At 41.8% G+C, this 21,448-nt stretch overlaps 1 protein-coding gene across 2 annotated transcripts in view; it reads left to right on the top strand.

The window, feature by feature from the left end:
- Positions 1-21,448, top strand: part of COL22A1 (collagen type XXII alpha 1 chain) — a 227,815-nt gene that overhangs the window by 13,789 nt on the left and 192,578 nt on the right. For both annotated transcript variants that reach the window (XM_048287054.1, XM_048287055.1), the window contains exons 2-3: positions 13,709-13,873; positions 17,997-18,563. In XM_048287054.1, coding sequence (XP_048143011.1) covers positions 13,777-13,873; positions 17,997-18,563 — 664 coding nt within the window. In that variant the 5' untranslated portion in view covers positions 13,709-13,776. The remainder of the gene's footprint in view (positions 1-13,708; positions 13,874-17,996; positions 18,564-21,448) is intronic.

The raw sequence follows: 21,448 nt of genomic DNA, 5'->3' as shown, positions 1-21,448 counted from the left end.
CAGTACAGGGAACCAGCAGCACTCTCATCTGTCTCACAAAGACATTTCAAGGGTGGGGGAAATCCCTCTCAACAGGTAAATGTCAAACCTGACTGTTGTACTGTATGGTGCCAGTCGTGCAGAGAAGACTGTGCCATGGGAAGGCACATTTATGTGACATGAATTAAGTACAGTGGCTCTCCAAAGCTGTCATACCACATGTAATGTTGAAGTTTTGTAGCATTTCAGCACTTGCTAGCAAGCAAATGCAGCAAGACCAGAATTCTAATGCAGCAAATCATAGAATCACAGAGTGGTTTGGGCTGGAAGCGACCTTACAGATCCTCTAGTTCCAACTCCCCTCCACTGGACCAGGTTCCTCAGACCCCCATCCAAGCTGGAACACTTCCAGGGATGGGGCACTCTCAGCTTCTCTGGGCAACCTGTGCCAGGGCCTCACCACCCTCACAGAGAAGAATGTCTTCCTAATATCTGATCTAAATCTGCCCTCCTTCAGCTTAAAGCCATTCCTCTTTGTCCTATGATTGCATGCCTTTATAAAAATTTATCTCTCCAGGTCTAGCAAATTAGGGTTCTTATAGATATTTCCTTTCCTATCCCCTTTATAGTGTTTTGGGGTATACACCAGTTACTGCTCTAAGTGTAATTCTCTTGGATGTCCGATTTGCCTGAGAGATTTTAAGTATTTGTGCTGGCATGGCATTTCACTGGAAATGAAAGCCACAGTTCAGCAGTTTTGATTTAAGCCTGCTGAATTTTTGAAAGAAAATTCCTTCCCTGAATTTGGGAGTAACCCCAGCAACCCACATGCCATGCATGCCAAGTGGAAGAGGGGGTGTGGAGGCTTGAATGGGGAGCAGGATTGCATCAAAAAGCCTGGAAGTTGGATATGTAGATAACGGCTGAAAAATATGCTTTCTTACGTAGCTTTAAAAAGCATTTCCCAGTAAAAATACAGTGAATACAGTTGCTATAGCTACTAGCAGGGTTTTGTGCAGAACTTCATGAGGTACTTGCTGTGTAGTTGAAAAGTTTTTCTCAGTTTGAGGGTTCAATATCACCTTGTGATTAGATTTTCTCCATTTAAGCAGGCACTGTTGAGCACCAGCTGTGTTTACAGTTTCTGCACAGAGCAGAAGAAGGCAAGGAGCTTGAAAACTTTTTTCTTTTTCTCTTTTTTGTGCAAGTGAAACATTGCTGATGTAGCTGAGCTAATGTGTTACTTAATTTCTTACTTATTTGTCTGTTTGGGATTGTGTTTAGGCCAAGAAACAGCTAATAGCATTGTGGGCTTTCGTGTTTACCTTAGTATGGAAAAATTACAATTCTTTTATGATTAACCACCAGTCGAGCAACTTGTTCTGGGCCCTAGAAGACAGGGAAAGGTTTCAGATTAAAACATGACACTGCAAACAGAAGATGAATGCATTAATTCTAGAGACCAAGTGCATCAGGCAATGGTAGCTGAGCACTCAAACAGCTTTCTAGTCCTAGTGAGGGAATGTTCTGTCTCATACATCAAAACTGATAGTTCTATAGATCAGGAAAAGTACTGCAGCTTTGAACAAGATATAGATGATATACTGGGATTGTTAAGAATAATTTTGGATTTAAGTTGGCCAGCAGGTCAGACTGCATGTTATTGTCTCTTTCAGCTGTACTAATCTGTAAGTAAGTGTTGTTCTCTGAATACATTGACATGAATATGACAAACTTTCATACATCAAATTAGGTCTCATATGTATCTGTGGAAAACAAGTTATAACACCTGTTTTATCTCTTAAAGAACAGGCTGTCAGTCTTGTTAACAAAGACAAAACAGCAAAACAAGCACAATCACATCCTTTTTTCTTTCTTTTTTTAATTTGGCAACAGATAGATCAGAACAGTTACTCTTCAGACAACAACTGTGTTTGAAATATTTTCTTATTTGTATATGATGTCAATTCATGTGCATGTCTGCCCAGGGCAATGTGTTAGTACTTTGGTATTTTTCTTGGCATCAAAAAGAAAAGAAAGCAAACTACCTTCTTGCTCCTGAGTGGAGCAGGAAATGTAGTGCCAAAACAGATGTAGAAAGGCCAAGGTGCTCAGGGCCTTTTTGTACCCTTTATTTTCCTGGTGAGGGTCCTGAGCCTCCGAGCAGTCAATGAGAGCAAAGCATCACCCACTGGCATTTGGGACAGCTGAGCATCAGGGCTGGCTTCATCCAATCCAATTCATGGATAGAGAAGACTCAGAGTGAAGTGTAACCCTTTAGGCAATCCAGGAGTGCCCCATAGTTTTAGTTCCCATATCCATTATAATTCACCTAGAAACGAGACTGAACTCTGCACAGAATGTTCTTAAGCTCTCCCTGTGGAAAGTAGTGTGAAAGTTCAAAAAGACACTACTTTTCCTAGCTCCATTTTGGTTCTTCTTCCCCAATCTGCTTTTCTTGGACAATTTCATCATTCAGGGAGGAGGATCTGTTTAGAAGTCAAGATGTGCTTCTTCTGTTCCCCACTAGGCAAAGATTTTGTACTCAAGTCTATTCATCCTCTGCCTCTGAACTTGATAAAGTTTCCTATCATTACCTTTACCATCTTTTGCTGTTGCTGGTTTTGACTGACTTTCTTATGTCACCTTGACCAGACAGACATCTGCTGAAATATTGGTATCTGTTTGTACACCAATATCTAAATCTTTGCTCTTTGTCTAAGCTTCTTTTATTGTGTCTGGGGAAAATAAACACTTCTTGTGAGTAGTTAATTTATTTTACTCTTCCTCATGAGAAAGAGATAAAATAAATCTGGGTATGGATTTTTTCTTTCTTTTTTTTTTTTTTTTTTTTTTATTCTCTCCATGAACTGGAAAGGAGCTTAAGTATAAAACCACATAAAATGTTAGTTAGAGACCTACAGCCTAAACTTAAATGACAAAAATCCCAGCCAGAGCTCTGCTATTTCTTAAGAAAAAGAGTGTAGTGTGAGACTGTTTGAAACTAAGCTTTACAATGCAGGAAGGCAGAGATTTAACTTGTTTTAAGTTCTAGCACTGCTGTCTAAGTAGGTATTTCTCCATTTCTACAAATTTTCCATGTCCTTTCTCCTCCACCAAATTTTCCAATGTTGCTTTAGTTATTATTTTCCTGAAAACACTTTATGTCCTTATCCATTTCAATATATCCTCTCCCCAACTACTTAGTAAAATCTTTGATATCTTACATTACTTTCCCAATAGCTCCCTCTTCTTTTAAGGTAAAAATTCAGGATATTGCATATGAAGAGGTAGGGAAAAGGGAATTAACTAATTTTTGGATTTTCAGGTCTTTTTGAGACAGCTTGAGGCACTGAATCTTAGAGTTAATTGTGAAAACTTTAAATATGAAGATATGAGAATGTTAGGAAGACCTGAGTGTAATGTTATTTCATGTCTCATTCATGTGATCTGTATATTCCTTTTTTTCTTTCATGGCCTGTTCCCTTTTTGCGTTCTCTTTTTTCCACTGCTGTTTCTGAAACTTGCATGAAGAATGAAAAGGAAGGAAGCAGAATGGAGAGGATTGGACAGGGTGAGAGTTGAAATGGCTCAAAACCCTTCCCGCCAACATCAGGATTATTGATTTGATACTGTCCCACCCCTTGCTATAAGCACAGACAGGCAAACCCAGCTGTGGTGCAGGGGTAGCAGCACATCTCTTATCAGCTCCTGAGTGACAGCCCTCTTGCCTCTGTCAGCTGCCTGGTGTGAGAGCTCTGTATGGGCTGTAGAGCACAAGCTTTTGTATCTTATCCTTTCTATGTATGTAAGTGACAGTGGTGAAGAGAGCCCTTCCTGTTAGAAAATAGGGATAATTTACATGTTTTCTCCAGCTACATATTTTCCTGTTTAATTTACATCTGTCAGACCCTTATTTACTGTACTTCTCTTCAGTGCATTCTTGATCATCTTCTGTTTTCACAGAGTCATAAAATGATTTGGGTTGGAAGGGACCTTCAAGACCGCCTAGTCCTGATCTCCCTGCCATGGGCAGGGACACCTTCCACTAGACCAGGTTGCTCAGAGCCCCATCCAACCTGGCCTTGAACACTTCCAGGGATAGGATATCCACAACTTCTCTGGGCAACCTGTGCCAGTGCTTCACCACCTTCAAAGTAAAGAATTTCTCCCTAATATCCAATCTAAACCTGCCCTCTGCCACTTTATAGCCAATACCCTTGTCCTGTCACTGTGTTGTCCTTGAAAAAAGGCCCCCTTCATCTCTCTTGTAGCCCCTTTAGGTACTGGAAGGGTGCTCTAATGTCTTCCTAGAGCCTTCTCTTTTCCAGGTTGAAGAACTCCAATTATCTCAGCCTTTCCAACTGGACAGGTTTTCCATCCCTCTAATCCTTCCCGTGGCCTCCTGTGGACTTGCTTCAACAGCTCAATATCCTTCCAGTGTTGCTTTAGATGGGGTCTCATGACAGTGGAGTAGAGGAGCAGAATCACCTCGGTCAACCTCCTGACCACGCTGATTTTGATGCGGACCAGGATATGGTTGAATTTTTGGGCTGCAAGTTCACATTGCTGTGTCATGTCCATCTTCTCCTCCACCAGCACCTTCAATTCCTTCTCAGCAGGGCTGCTCTCGATCTGTTCATCCCATCTTACTTAGTTTTCCATCTTACAGCCCTTGGGGCAGAAATGACAATAAAAGTGACAAGGCAGAACTTTCCTGCAGTTCTCCTTCTGCTGGGATCATGGTAAAATCGTGGAATGATTCACAGTCAGTGATTTCCTGTGTGTCACATTCAGAATTTGAGAGGAGTAAAGTGTGTTTTATCTCAGTCTTGGACTTAGGATCTCTGACACTTGATAAATTCTTCTTCTGCTTGACTCCCCTGTGTTTCCCCTTCCTCCATGCCCAATGTTGGTGGTGGCCACAGTGCTGGGCAGAGATGGCTGAGACATCAAAGATCCAACTTGTCTTCACTCAAAACTGCCCTGCACTGAGGCCATGCTTCTTATTTCTCTCATTTTATAGGAGTCTGTTCATGGTGAAGACAACCACAATGCAGAACTTTGTGGTCAGAGGAGATGGTTCTTCCTGTCTTCTCTTAGCCCAGCTCCTTGCATAAGAAAGAAAACCTTTCAGGTCAGAGTCAAAGAGAGACTGGAGGCAGTCACTTCCAAGATTTTCAGTCTTAAATTCTCCATCCAACCTTGCCACTCCGCAGACACCTATGCTGGGTAAGGTGTCTAAACTTAGGTTTCTGTGGCTGGGGCTTCCAAGACTTGCCCCTGCCTTAAATGATTTGAGTTGTACAATTATGAGATATTAAAGTGGCAATCCTACATTGGTTCCAGTACCACTTTTTTTTCAGGTCAGTTCCCAAAATGCTTTGTTACAAAGTCAACTAGGTGTGAATTGCTTTCTACCCTGGGGCCCTGCTGCAACAAGGAGGTAAAGAATGGCCTGTTTCTAGAATACCTGGTGGGAAGGGGTTGCTTGCAAGCTTCCTATATCTGTTTAGCTGTCCTTTTCACTCTGGTGTTTTAAAAAAGAAATGTCCATGCTTGTTCTCAGTGGAGGAGAGCATGGAGATGCTCAGTTTGCGTGGATTTCAGGCAGTGGATACACAGTGGGAGTGCTGGGTACAGAGGGAAAGGTTCAGAGCTGAGGATGTAACCCTGCTATCTGCACCTCTAAAAGTAATGAGAGACCTCTTACTTTCATGGCCTTTATTCACAGATCCCTCACTTTTGCTGGTGTGTTGGTGTCCACAGTAGAGTTCTGGATTTCATTGCAAGGGCCAAGACCATGCAAATCAAACCATGGAAAGGGTTTGCAGTACTAAATCTCTTAATCAAATGCACTTGTTGTTTCTGAACAAACTTTCATTATATTAGATATCCATCATCTTTTCGGAACACATGGAGGGGGAATTCACCCACATGGTGCAAGTAGAAGGCATTGATGTTCCTGTATTTGGGAAATTTTTTGTCATTAGTTCAGCAGAAGTGTTGGGAAGTGGTAGGTGAGTGTGTGGTGCATCTCCAATTAGCATGGCCCTATTAATAACCCTGAGAGTGACAGACAATGGGTATGAGCTCATTTCTAGAGTTTGTAGGGATTCTGGTTATCCAGGCCATTATCATAAGGCATAGAGCAAGGAATGCAAAGCAATTCTTCCTTGCCCCAGTTAAGAGTTCTGGGAAATGCGTTCACCAGGCTTCTCTTTGTTAGAAAGTATGTTGCCTATTTTCCAAATAGGTTTAGGCTGTTACCCCATCCTGATTCCTTGCTCCAGCTCTGCTGGCTAACTATATAAAGCCATGACATATGGGTCTTTTTACTGACATAATCCTCTACTGTACTAAAAAAGAAAATATTAAATTTCATTCCAAGAGCTGTAAGAACTTCCATGAGGATATAAAAAGCAGGAAATTGGCCCTGTAAGAGTGGAGTACTCTCATATTGAATAGCCTCCAGGGGCTCAGTCTTAAAATCGTCTTCCTAATAGCTAATGTAGGTTGGAACAGCTCAGTCTCTGCTTGAGAGGAAATGGGATTTGTAGGACTTTGCTGGTACAGGTTACAGGTCTTAGGCCAAAGGACTGGTGTTCTGTGGCCCTGTACAAAATCAACATGCTCCGTACATACTGCACTAACAAGAGTTTGAACATGCAGTATGGAGGAAGAATCTCAGGATTTTCCACTCCACCACAAACTGTTCCTACCATAATGTTTCTGGACATCATTTTGGTCTTTGTCTTGCTTAGATCATTCCTCCCTAATCTGAACACCCTGCAGGCAGAAGTGGCAGTTAATTTGAATGTATGAAGCTCTGGGAATAATGTTACCTATTACCCCAAACAGCCAGTGAGCCTTCGATTACCTGCAGGTGATGGATTTTCCATTTCCAGGATGTGTGTGTGCTGCAAATCCTGCTTCAGCAACAACATGAGACACATTTCAGCCTTGTGCTAGGTGTAAAAGAAGCAGACAAAAAGATACAGGCAAAGTTTTCTAACTTAGCCTGGTGCAATAAAGTCATTATCAGGATGGGTGAGCTGTGCACCTGCTACTGGGTAATGTAGTTTGGAGTGTGTTTTCTCCCAAGAGCATTCCTAAATTATTATGTATCTAATAATATCATTGTGTTAATATCCACAAGATTCAAATACATTTGCACCTCAAAGGATGAGGCACTGCAGAGGCAGAATATGGACCAACATGTTTTGTAATGGACTTGCAATCTACGTGACTTGAATTATATACTTGAGAAACTTTTGGGGGTGGAAGAGGATAGTGAAAATGAGATTATGACAAGTTAACTGACCTCTGAGTATCCTGTTCTGTTGCTAGTTCCCTGGTCCATGCTGAAGAGGTGCAGGCTACAGCTTTGCAAAAGAAAGTAAGTAACAATTAAGGGGAAAAAATTGGTTCAAACAAAATGCAGCCCTGAGAGGCTACTTTGCTATTAAAAAAAAAAAAAAAAAAGCTTCTAGAAATATTGAACCAATGCTTCAGTTTCAAGTTCAGGATGTTCTTCCTGCCTTTGCCAGTGAGTAAATAAACACTGGGGGAGAAGCTGTCAGTACAAGTGCTACAGGTGCTGGTGCCTGGTTCTTGGGCAAACTCTTTCTTCAGGCATTGTTTTCCCAAATCAGATACGCAAGACTTCCTCTTATCAGCCTCCCCTTATCAGCTCTTCTAATCCCTTTGACCTCACATATAGTCTGAGACACTTCCCATGGGTCTTTTCCTTGATAACTATTTCAGTCAGGCTAACCAAGATACTTGAGCAATTGTGTTTTATACAGAACCAACCTTTTAGATGTAGAACTTCTTTTGAAATTCAAACTCCTTGTTAGCTGAAGTGAGAAGGGGTCACCACTTGTCTGGTCCATAAACACAGGTGTTCACATGGTACAGTGAAGATTTTGCTTACAGTCTGGTCGATGATACCAAAGCCAAAGAGAGAGTCTGTCGCACAGATTTTCATTGCAGATTACTTTGGGGTTTTCTTAGACAATCAGTAGAAAGATTTTTAAGCTTGATATGCAAGAGTACAATTTAAATTTAGAGTTACTTCCTCTGGGCAAAACACTGAAAAGTTATACTTGGGGATATTGCATCAAGGTTTCAGCCTGCAGACACTGCGTGGCTGCAGCAGGCAAAAATACCCTGCAAAGTCCTCTTCTAGCAGTGAGGGTGTTTTAGAATAGCAGTGATTTGGCAGACAACCAGTAAGGGCTTGTTTTAAAGCATCTATGGTAAATGCATTTATGAGGGGTCAATTTGTGGAATGCATGATCCAAGCATAGGTTAAGGAGTCAAGGGTAGCTGAATTCTAATTCTGACCTTCTCTCAGGATTCCTTGTGTGTGCGCACATGCAGCATGACAGAGGTTAAAGGAACATTTCTCAGGCTGCAAATTAGGAAATGCCCATGTTGAGTTAATCCTTGGAGTGTGCTTTATGGCCCTCTAGGACTCTTGGTTATGGTCCTGTTTAGGGTATTTTTCCCCATTCACCTCCTGTTTTGTTCTGTCTCCTGGACAGGTACCTGCCACTTAGGGAACAGCTATTTATTATTTTTCCCCTCCTAAATTATGGACTTTATTTCTCGCACAATCAAACTTGCTTCCAATTGCAGCAATATTAATCATTCATGGGTCCAGGCAGTTCCAGCACCAAGTACTTCAGGGCAGTAATATAGTTCAGCTAAGGCAAAAAAAGCGATGGGATGGAATGGTCTGCTGATCTTTCCCACCACCCTATTTCATCTCTCATAAAGCTGACAGATTGCTTTGGCTCACACTCATGTTAACCATCTCTCTGCATCTGAGCAGTATTTTAGGGATTGAGATAGAAGTTGCTCTTGAGATGTGATGTAGCCCAGAGAAACTGTGGATGCCCCATCATCCCTGGAAGAGTTCAAGGCCAGGCTGGATGGGGCTCTGAGCAACCTGGGGTAGTGGAAGGTGTCCCTCCCTGTGGCGGGGGTTGGAATGGGATCATCTTGATGGTCCCTTTCAACCCAAACAATTCTGTGATTCTGTCGTTGCACATGAAGAGAAGAAACATCCCACCCCCTGCAACCTCGCCAGCACTTAGAGCAGACATTGAAGAGTTTTCTGCTAGCAGGGTGCATGAATGGCTTCATCCAACATACTGTGGGGCTGCTGACTGTGTCCTCCTTGATTTCAGCAGACTTTGGATCAGTTGTAGTTGAGCAAAATACCTCAGGAAGAGCTCTGGTGTTAGCAAAGAGTTTTCTGCTCTATTATTCACTTGGGTTTTTAAACAACATCCACTGAAATCAGTGTCCCTCTTTTCACTAACTACAGTTGGCTTTGGATCAGGCCTGAGAAGATGCACATCTTCCAGAAATGCCATCAGATGATTTCTATAAAAATCATCAAACAAAGATACACAACTGCATGGGATGATCAACAGGGAAGAAAGTCCTATCTCTCTTTTATACGATTGGGTTCCTGCTCACATCAGCAATAATTTAGATAATTAAATTGCTTAATTCAGTAGTTGGAAGAGGCACAATCAACAAACTGACTCTACTAAGATGTCAGATGTATTAGTGTGCTGGGTTTTATATTTGTTTTTCTTTTTTTTGTGTGTGTGAAAAGCTGTGTAATTGGACACTGTCTTTTTCACCCCCGGCTAACCTCTTCTTCAGAGGAGCATACCAAAGACATTTAAAATCACATTATGAATGCCAGCATAGTTACAACATTTATATGGCATATGGTGATGTTCAGTGGCAGCAGACGAATGGATGAAATCAAGCACAATAATAGAATCAGCCCCCCTTGAATTTAACAGTGAGACAGACAGTTCAGTGGTATAATTTAGAAAAATGCAAGTAGGAGCTTGAATATTTTAATGAGGTGTCTAAAGTACATAACTGGGCATACTTTTAGCATTCAGCTTTGATTCAGTGGTCTTTGTGCTGCCCCTGTAGGGTCTTTGAACTTTTGCTCGCATGAGGTAGAAATGGTTTTATTAAATCACACTCCTGAAATGCTCGTCTTACTGTGACTCCAGGTTTATTTTATTTTGCTTTATGAATATTTGTGCCTGGATCACTCTCTGAAGAATGAAGGAGATCACAGAAAGTGTTCTGTGTTGTTCCATCTCTAACTCACGTGGGTTTTGCTGTTGATGGCATCTCTCAAACCAGGACAGAAGAGCAGTCTCTGGAGAGGCTGAGATGGGGTATATCCAGTGCCAGTGCAAATTGCTTCTCGTAGAAGTGCCGTGAAGTTTTCTTCTCTGACACATTCTCCGTGGCTGCCCTTTCTTTTCCTTTTATTTTTTCAAGATGCCACTTCCAAACAAACAGTTTTGCTTCTCTTTTTCCACAAGGGTTTTTCATCCTTGTTCTCTGAATCGCAGTGTTGAGAAGTCCCAGTTCTTCTTTGGCTCTTTTTTTTTTATTGATGTTTTTTGCCCTACATTTCCCAATGAGTGTTTATTTATTGTTCAAAACTAGAGAGACCTTACCATGGATTCTAACTGACCTAAAACTCTATCCTAACCCCTACAAAAAGCCATTCTGAAGCTGAAAGTTATATAGAACTCGTGCCTATCTTTTGCATATTGTTTGTTCAACTGTGAGATGGTATGAATAGCTTAGTGCTGTGCTTGTATTTTGAGTGTAGAGGGCTCACTCTAACATTTACTGACTTCTCAGCCAGGATGCCATTCCCACATCAAGTTTGCATGTAGCCAGAAGTATTCACTTCTTTTTTTCCCATTAAACTATTAAAAATGGAGCCTCAGACACAGAACCCGCAGTTCAGTGATAAATTTGGACGTGATGGGATTTGTCAGTTCTTTTTGCAGTATCCCTTAATGCATCACAAGGGAATCCCAAAGTGATGTTTGTGAAATACAAAGAAAATGGGAGCTATTTTAAAATAATGTACATTGACTTAGGCCTCTTTGAGCAAAATTATTCCCACATGATAGGCCGAACTAAAAATAATAGTAATAAAAAAAAATCCATGTTGGCCATTTGGAAATAGGGTCAACTAAAGAGAATTTCATAGTCTTGGATCACTCTGAAACCTAAACTGTACCACTTTTGGCTCCTTTTTGACCATTTCTCCTGGAAAGGGAAATAAATAGTGATCAGCTGCTGCAATTTCAAACTGGGCTCAGTCTCAAAGTGGCTGACTGAAGTGGGAAAGAAAGAAGTATGGAAAACCCATTACTAAAAATATTTCATTTCCAACCTTTCTTCTAACATCCCTGAAGACTTCCTTGCCATGACATGAGTCCTGCTGATGTGAATGGGGCAATTTTCTCTCACTGGTATATTTGTACATGAAGTAGTTGCAAGTTAAGAGACTTGGTTCAATTCTTCATGCTATAAAAGTGGATAAAATTATATATTTTGGCCTGAATGCAAGAATAATATTGAACCATAAATGTATATTAAAGCCACCACAAGTTATGATTATAGATTTTAAGCAGATGTTCTGTTTTGATTTGCAGCTTTTTTTTTGCCACTATTTTTAGCCTAAATGGCTGTTCTGAGACACCTTGCAGCATTCATAACGCAGAAATGAGTTCTTGAAGCGTTTTGGCAAGGAGGGGAGAATAATGAGGCCTTAGAGACAGAGCCCTCAGGCCTGGCCATGGGGGAAGTCCTGCTGGGGTAGAATCCCACATGTACCAAGTGAGCCCCATCCACCGAGCTGCATCCGCTGCTCACAGAGCCGGAGTTGTTCTGCTGACTGACACCAGCTGGTGCTCTGCTCCTTTTATCCTGGCCTCATGTGGGTTAGCAGCTGGTCAAGACTGTTTTTAAGAATGTATTTATAAAACTTCACAGCCGTGCAAGCCCAGACACAGAGAAAGGACGTTTTGAGCTCGGCACTGGAAGTGCAGGATGTCGCTTGGCAGATCTGGTTTCCCAGCTCTTGCTGCTGCCACAAACGTGCTGTCCCATCACTAGTACCCAAAAACAATGTTTCCTAAAAAAATCCAGGGGAGCGAAAACCTTGGGCTGAAGGCTCCTGTAGATATTTTAAGCAGTGCCTGTCCTGATCCCTCTGCAGGCGGCTGCCTGATTGGTATTTCAATAACGTGCTTATTTAGAAGGAAATTCTAACTCCTGTAGGGCACAGTGGTGTTTTCATGCCTTTTTTACCCTGCAGCCTTTTCCAGCTGGCTCAAACCTGAACACCTCACTGTCTGGTAGGGACATCATCTGGCTGAGGTGTAAACTACAGCGCTTGATTTTGTATTTAGAGTTGGTACATGAATAAATACGATTTTTTTTTTTTTTTTAATCTTTCTTGTATTTATGTTCCACTGTTGGCAGACACTTCCAAATTTTATTTGCAGTGAAGGATTTATTATATGTATTGCTTTTCTCCTTGTCTGGATGTGATACAGACTTCTGAAAATAGCCTGTATTTTATCTTTTGGAAAGAGTCTGTATTTTTTTGTGGGGATAAGGATTTATAGCGACATCTTGACAACTTCATAAGATTTTTTCCCCTTTTTAATTTCCTAAACCAGGACAACATGCTGAGATACGTGGTAGAGATAGGCCCAGCATCTGACTGATCAAAATGGGTTTTGAACCAATGCTGACGCCACTGTTCTTTCTGTCTGTGATTCCCACAGAACCTTATTGCTTTGAAAAGAAATATCCTAGAAGGCATAATCGACCCTGCAGCAATGAACTACATCAGACAGTGTCCCCTTCATGACTTCTACCCCGCTATCAACAGTGAGAAGCGGACATGCATGTTAAAACACTGAGAAGGCAGAACTTCCCCAAGAAAATGGACAAAGAAATAATTAGAATCATTAAAGAGGAAAAGAAGGAATCAGAATCTGGGAGAAAGTTTTTAAAAATAATGCCTTAGGCAGTGAGAGCTGCAGAGTGGAAGCTGGTTTCTCCCTTCTGGGTGTGCAAACAGTAGATCAAACTGCAATGACTTTATGATATAATAAAAAATAATAAAACAAGAGCAATAAGAGATTTATTTTTTAAAGTGTCGATCTAGTGTTAGAAAACACAGCTTAACTTTTAACAGCTCAGACACTTTGCCTGACTTCTTACAATACCTTCTGACTTCAGTGACTCCACTCACAGTCAACTCAAACCAAAGACCTTATACTGAAGATAACCCTGAGTTTTTGCACATCTTTAAACTAAATAGTGGAAAGACATGTTTTGAAACTGCTGAGTTTACTCCTACAAAGAAGGACCAATGGCAACAAATATATATATGAAAACAGTGGTGTATTTTTAGCATTTGTCATTTTTGGGGCTGCTGAACTGACTGAAAGCAGCGATGGGTGAAGTGGCAACGGGTTGTGTGTGTGATTTGTAGTGGTTTGTATCTGGGCTCTGCGTTGTGTATCTCCTAATGATGAATGCGTGGGAGGGCCAGGTCAGGAATGGTTTCCACTCCAGTGCGCTGATTGTGTAGTTGGCAGTGGGCTCAATTAAAGTATAATAATCTGGTAATCTCTCTCCTGTTTCCATTCAGCTGCTTCACAGTGAATAGAGCCAGTGAACAAGTATAGCTTTTGAAAAGTAGGTGAACTCCTGCCTCTTTGTCTGAGCAGTTTATGTCTAGTCAAGTAAAATGACAAGCAGAAGAGGCGACTCTCCAAAACGTTGCTCTCATGACTTGCATCACTGCTGCTGTTTGTGTTGCTGTGAGATAACACTTGCTCTTTATTTCCCTCTCTAGGCTGCATGTTGGATTTCTAGCAAGCTTCGCACCACGGAGAAAAGACGAGCTGATGTGAGAAAGGAGATATGGATATGTCCATGATGGGAAGGTGCTGTATCCTCCATCTCTTGGTTCTTCTCACATTCGTGTTCAGCGGGGAGAGAACCGAGGCACAAAGAGCAGGTACGCCTTCAGTTTACTGCCTCGTGCCCTGGAGGTGCTGGGGCTCTCCCATGGCTGGGAGGCCATCAGTACAAGGAGGAAAACTATAAACAACCCAAGACATTTACTGCTGGAAATACATTAAATGGACCTTAGGGATGGAGAAGGCTCGGGGTTCAAGGGTGTGGTTTACCTGGGTCTCTTGTTCTGTTGCAGGCTTAGAAAGTTTAGCTCAGCTACCCACAGCGAGAGGAGCAGCTCACCACAGTTAGCTCTGATGTGCTGCATCTACCTTGCACTGGCATGGAGATCACCTCTTCCATTGCCTCCTGTGGGTGTCACATGAGACCTGGTGAATCTTCTGCCTGGCTGTGACTTTCCTGTGAGCTAAACAGGGCCAGGGTACTGTTCTTACCCTCCCTTGATTCAAGATATTTGAAGGATGTGTTGATGTGGTGCTTAGGGACATGGTTTAGTGATGGACATAACAGTGTTGGGTTAGTGGTTGAAATTTATGATCTCAGAGGCCTTTTCCAACCTAAGTGACTCTAGGATTCTATGTTTCTCTACTGTCTAGTTGGTAGCATGGTCCCTGGCACAGCTTTTGGCCTGGGCTCATGAACACTCTCCCCCAAATGCCACTGAATGCATTAGAGGATGGTGTAGCTGAGGGACTGTTCTTACAGGGATCCTTGACAAAGGACACGTTGGCTTTTGTGTGGTAGCAAGAAGAGTTGAGTTATCTGGCATCAGTGATGCCACACCTCAAATTTAACATGGTTGTAGACCCACACAATTTTTTCATAAGAGTCCAAAGGCATTTAGAGATGGAGGTTTTCCCTCTCTTTTTCTAGGAAAGCTTCTATTCTGTAGGCTTGGGTATTTTATAAGAAAGAAAAGGCTTTTTTAGACCTTCTTTCACTTTAAGGAATAGCTGCTTTACAGCTTTATTATGTGATCTTTCTATGGTTTTCTAGATGAAGTTTAACAGGAATAAATACTTAGTAACCAAAAAAAGTGAAATCTCACATTTTTTTCTCTGCTTCTGGACCTGTCACAGGCAGAATATAGTGGTGCCATTTATATGTTCCTTCTGTGCTTACTTTAAATAATTTTGGGCTTATAGCTTGTTTGTGAACTATTTTTAAAGGAAATATTGCAAAACAGTTCATTCAGTGTCTGAGTAGATGAACACAACTCCTTGAATCATGCTCCCAGAGAGCATTTCTGCAATCACAAACCTGAATTTTTGCTTTCTATGAGTTATCTCCCATATTCCCTTAACATGAACTGAATTGTTTCTGCCAGTAAAAAGTAATGTTATGGTATTCTTGGCAAACAATCAATTTTTTCCAGTGGTGGACATTAGAGTGCTAAAAATGCAGATTAATATTTACTAAAAGCATTTCTGCAGCATTTCATCTCACTGCCATCAGGTGTGTAAGCAAAGAATCACTACCTCAAAAAAAATGATCCTGAAAGACCATGTTTTTCTTCCATGCAATGCTGCCTTGAATAGACATCACCTTAACTCCCCCTTGTTTTAAGGCTCATTGCCCTTGAACACAGACAGAATTCATTCTGTCTGTTCTGTTTGTTTTGAAATTGCAGTTGTCTCACCTGCTGAGAGTCATTAAAGTAAGTTACAGGAAGTTCTGTACCTTGTGGGTTTTGCTCTCTAGTTAGTCTCACCTAATTAACATTCTTCCAGCCAGAATAGATTAATATAATAATGAATTTAGGAAGGAGGTGAGGTGGGAAAGTGTAGAATCCTTTCTTACCTTTTGCTGTTAATCCTCTATATTCTCCAAAAATCAAGCAGAACCACACTTGAGAGTCCAGCTGATATACACAGATTTAATGTAACTTACATGCCAAAATATAAAATTATATAAAGCATCATCTCCCTTCTCAGATTGCCTTCAAGAGAGTTTTTCCAGACAGACTTTTATTGCTCTGGAGTTAGAGACGAGCACTCCCTCGCTCACAAATGCCATCACAGAACACATTCCCACAGGAAGGTTTTGGCTCGGATAGAGTTAATTTTCCTCACAGTAGCTGGTATGGGGCTGTGCTTTGGATTTGTGCTGGAAACGGTGTTGATGACACAGGGATGTTTTTGTTACTGATGAGCAGAGCTCACACTGAGCCAAGGCCTTTTTTATTCCTCCTCACACCAGCCAGGAGGCTGGGGGTGCACAAGAAATTGGGAGGGGATAAAGTCGGGACAGCTGCCCCCAGCTGACCAAAGGGGTATCCCAAACCATAAGGTGCCATGCTCAGGAATAAAACTGGGGAGTCACTTGGCTGGAGACTCCTGCTCAGGCACTGTCTGTGTGTCAGTCAGTGGCAAGCAACGGTTTTCATTTGCATCACTCCTCGTTCTTGGGTTTTATTTATATCTCTTTGTTATTTTGCTTTTCATTACAACTTCTTCTTTCTCTTCTTCTTATTTTGTTTTATTGTATTTTATTTCAATTATTAAACTTTCTTCTCTCAACCCACTTTTACCTTTCCAATTCTCTTCCCCCCAATCCTGCTGAGGCCAGTGAGTGAGGGGCTGTGTGGTACTTAGTTGCCAGCTGGGCAACCACAACAACAGGTTGTTTCCAAAGAGATCCCATGTGGATGGGCTGATCCCAGTGTGATCCCAATCCTGTGTGCATAGGTTGTTCCCATGGGCCCTGCGCCTGGAATGTGCTGGGATGTGCTCTGCTACAGAAGTCAACACAGCAGCAGGTGATGATGCTCATTTCTCATCACCTACCACACTCCAAGTGTGCATTCAGTCATTCTCATGGTCATCATGCAATACTGTGAACACTGACCTACTCTTTTGTAATGCCTTTACTCTTCTCCTTAGGCAAATCCTCTCCATGTAGCTGAGCTACCCACTCCCTACCGCCCAGTGCAGTAGGCTGTTCTGGAATTCTTCCATTCCGGGCCGGGTCACAACCCTAGGATGAGCAAAAGAACCAGAGCCAACTTACTTCAAAATCTGGGTGTGGTAGAAGACTTTTTGACTTTCCTATAGGTTCAAGTGCTGGAATTCAATAGGAAATATGTATTTTTTATCACTGGTTCAAACATGCAGTTTTACTTTGTGAGACAACATGAGACAAGAACTGCTGGAGAAGTAATGGTTGGTGGCTGTGACCAAACTGACTTTGTAGAGCAGCTTTCAGTCTTAAAACTCAAAATTTATTAGGGATTGTGGTCTATAATACTGGTTTAGAGAAACATATGTATTTATATGCACATTTTGTCCAGCTGGGGAATTATGTTGATAAATCTTGGGCATCTGTGGGACTTTTATGGATCTACTGCATCCTGACTTGCATGTATCCAGAAACAGCTAAGAAACATCTCCTGAGAGATCTACTTTTTTTAGCAAGTGTCTGACAAATGAAAGTCTGGACTGATAGACCAAACAAGTTGCAATTAAAATAAATTTGTGTTTTGAATTACACAGGCCTCACATTGAAAGTATCATGGTTGGAGGCAAAGGGATGGTTGTGGGTATAAGTGAACTTTTCCCTTACAAGGCAGCTGCCCTTTGTTGTTGAGGAACATATCCTAAAATTCAGTGAGTCATGCTTTAGTCAATAGTCAGTGGCAGAAAGCCTCAAAATTGAAATAATCTTGTTATAGACTTGCTGCATCAACATATCATGCTGAGCAAAATAACTACTTCTAGCTAAGCATAAATTAATCATAACATTAATGCAAGAGGGAACACGAAAGCTTCAATACTCAGGGTCAGGATTGGCATAGGCAAGGTCAGGGCAGGGCTCTTGATCTGTCCAGGTCATTTCAGAGCATTGCCTGAGCAAAGGCATTGCAGTGAAGTCAGAGAAAAAGAGCTTCATGTGCATGCAGGGGGTGTAGGTGAAGGATTGAGCAGAGGTAGTTAGAAGCAAAGGAACAGAAAGGGTTTGCATTTCAAAGCAGAGTGTGTGCTGGTCTGTAGATGTCCTGAAACAGATGAGGTGAATCACAAGAAGAAAGGCTGGGAATCTGCTTTTCCTCTGCAGGATAGGGAGAAGGTTTGCTGCCTCCTCCAAATTGCTCACAAGGGAGCTGTGGCTAGGGAATATTTGGTATGTTTCCTGCCACTTAACAATGTTTCCTGCCACTTTTGCAGGTTGCAAAAGCGTTCACTATGACCTTGTCTTCCTCTTGGATGCCTCCTCCAGCGTTGGAAAAGAAGATTTTGAGAAAGTTCGTCAGTGGGTGTCTAATTTGGTGGAAACTTTTGAGATTGGGCCAGACAAAACCCGTGTAGGTGTGGTGCGATACAGCGATCGTCCAACCACAGAGTTCGACCTGGGAAAGTACAAAACCCGTGAGGAAATCAAAGAGGCTGCACGAAAGATTCAGTATTATGGGGGTAACACGAACACTGGCGATGCTCTCAGGTACATCACCACCTACAGTTTTTCCAAAGAAGCTGGTGGGAGACTTAGTGATCGAACTGTTAAAAAGGTGGCTATCCTTTTGACTGATGGAAGGAGCCAGGATTTTGTCTTGGATCCAGCCACTGCAGCCCATCAGGCTGGGATTAGGATTTTTGCTGTGGGTGTTGGAGAAGCCTTAAAAGAGGAACTCGATGAGATTGCTTCAGAGCCCAAGTCTGCTCACGTGTTTCATGTTTCTGATTACAACGCCATTGATAAAATTCGGGGGAAGCTGAGGAGGCGTCTCTGTGAGAGTAAGTAGAACGCCCCATTCTGCAGAATTAAAATAGGTTCAGTTAGCATATAGGTATGAAAAGCTGTGATTGTTTTCTTTCATGCTTATACTTCTTTATTTTCATGTCTTCCACTCAGTTCCACTCTGTAAGAGATCACTGTTCAAGGCCGGGTTGGGTGGAGCTTTGAGCAACCTGATCTAGTGGAAGTTGTACCTGATTATGGCAGGGATTTGGAACTGGGTGATCTTTAAGGTCCCTTCCAGCCCAAACTATTCTCTGTTGTTATGATTCTATCATTTTACTACAAGAGACGTGATGGGTTTTTCTCCCAAGTCAGTATTAACTATAGGTCATCTTCCAGAGCAAAAGATGAATTCCCTTTTCGTTCTGATATAGTTAATTACTTTATAATAATTTGGACTACTGAATATGAATAGTGACATCTTATTTATACATAGATTTTGGGTTATTTTGTGTACGATCTTTACCCCCACCTTATTTGCTGGCATTGTACTGTGAAAAGAATGCTCTGGATGCTGCTGGGAAGGATCCTTAAGGAAGCAAAGGGATGTTAGTGCTTTTCTGCCTTTCAGCATCTCAACTCTACTGACAACTGGTGTTCTGTAGTGCTCTGGCCACCAACAGCACAAGCATTGGTGATGTCTTGAATGACTTTTAATGGAGAAAAGTGTGGAGGATTTGCACTGAATAAATGACCTTGATTTTCCAGCTCCTTGGTGAAGAGAATGGGAATGGCATTGTGGCTGGTATCTCCCAGCACTTTAACAGGAACAGCAGTCACACAGCCTGTTCTCCTTCCACCACAGATAAATCACTCCTGTTCTTAGTGACTACATGAAACCTGCCTGGTTTTGCTGCAGTGTGTTGTGGTTACTGTGAACAGGCCTCGTAGATGATGTTGTGAAGACCTGTTATTGCATTTTGTGAACTCCGTTTGTAAGAAAAAAGCTCTGGGCTTATGTAGGGTCCTTAAAGAATGACAAGCACGAGCAGGCAGAGTCTAGTTGACATTGCCCAGCAATGTCAAGATGTGACTGCTTTTTTAGCCTAAACATAAATGGTTAATGGGTGGTGTTATCCCCATACAAATGGAAGTCATGGGGGATAATGACTGTAAGATACGCAAACTGAAGGAGCTTGGGTTTTTTCTGTGAAAATCTTATGTAATCCTACACACAACTGGGCTGTAATAGAGAAGGGTAAAGCCTTCTGGTTGGCATACTTGGCCAACTCAAACAACTTCCTGCTGCAGCTGCTGAACTCCAAAAATGTGATTTTCCTTTGCAATTCTATTGCTTTCCTTTTCCAAAGCAAGTGTTTTCTCTACTTTGTACCTGGGTCATCATTTGTTGCCTACTCAAAAAATCCTTTACCTGCCTGTCAGAGTATAATACCATCTGTCTGTGGCTTTCTGAGCCCATCCTGTGTCCACACGTGCCAGCATAACACTTCTCATTTGATTACAAAGGACCACTGGGAGCATCCTTCATCCTGAATCTGATGAGTCCACTGACCTCTGTGTCTGCTCGGCTATTTCGCTCACATATTCTCACCTCTGACTGCAATTTCTCCTGCATAGAAACTTTTCCCCCTTAAATACACTATCCCAAAGTCTTCCCTAAATTTTTTCTTCCTACATTTAAAACAGGGAAAGTGCTCTTTGGCAAGAATCAGTGTTATCATACTTACTTAATTTACTGCTTTGCATGCAGAAAGCTTTTGCAAGGCATGATGTTTAGATCAGGTCCAAAAAATCATGAAAATCTTGCTGAAGCAGAGGATGAGGTAGTGAGAGCACCTCCAGCAGAAATACTATGGTAGAGATCAGTTAATTTTTTGTTACCTGCATGTGTGAGGTAGAACTGTTTGGGAGGGTGAGAGAATTGAGGTGGAGAACAGGACCAAGAGATTTCTTGTGCATGTACCACTTTTAAATTCTGTTAATACAGTAGGAACAGGAAAGGAGTGATGGCTGGACCTTCTACATATTTAGAAGGTCAACCTTTAACAGCTGTTGCAGTTAGCTCTCAGTGGTTTTAATGACAGCACTGCACAAAAACATGAACATACAAACCACAGGGTGGGTGGAAAACGTGACCAGGGCACATGCCAAGCTGCTGTTTGTTTTGTGCACATTCTGAGACAGACAAAAGCGTATATTGCCACAGCCAAGCTGGGGTTTTAATAGACATAATCCCTTGTGAGCTCCAGGGAGACACATCAATCAAAGGGCGGAAATGGGAGGAAGTTTTTTTTTGTACTGACCACTGACGAGTCCTCCAGTCCTGGTACTGCCACTGAAATGGGAAGGGTCGTGAAGTGTTGCAAATGCTGGATTTTATGCCAGCAGCTGTTCAGAATCGCTTGTCTCAGGTCTCCCTGGACATCTGGCCTAGACTCTGTCATTCCATCTTGCTATATTTGACTGAATTTATTGCTAAGAACATTGGTAAGACTCATTGAGTGCATTAATAGCATTTTAGCTTTCATTTGCTCTTGTGGCAGTAAGCATAGCATAATCGAAAAATAACATGTCTGCTCAGCAGGACATCACGGCAGGGGGAGATATTTTTGTCACACATCTCCATTACATTCTGGACTATAGTTGGCAGGCAAGAATGGGTGATGCTTTCACAGGAAAGCAGGAGAGATATATTCTGCTAAAAATTCCAAAGATACTACATGCTTCCTAAATACAGTTCCTGCTTATATGTTGCAGGGATAACAACAGGCAGATATGGAATATTTAAAAATACACTAGACCAAAGGACCATCATCACATGAATCTCAAATGCTTTGCAAACAGAAGGAGATGAGGCTGAATTGTTTAAAAAATGGCTTGATACTGACGGTTTGTCATTGATTTCAGTTGATTTAGTGAG

This window comes from Corvus hawaiiensis, chromosome 26 (genome assembly GCF_020740725.1).
Source record: "Corvus hawaiiensis isolate bCorHaw1 chromosome 26, bCorHaw1.pri.cur, whole genome shotgun sequence".
Taxonomy (NCBI): Eukaryota; Metazoa; Chordata; class Aves; order Passeriformes; family Corvidae; genus Corvus; species Corvus hawaiiensis.
Note: the sequence above shows the minus strand (reverse complement) of the source record. Positions and strands in the feature narration are given on the sequence as shown.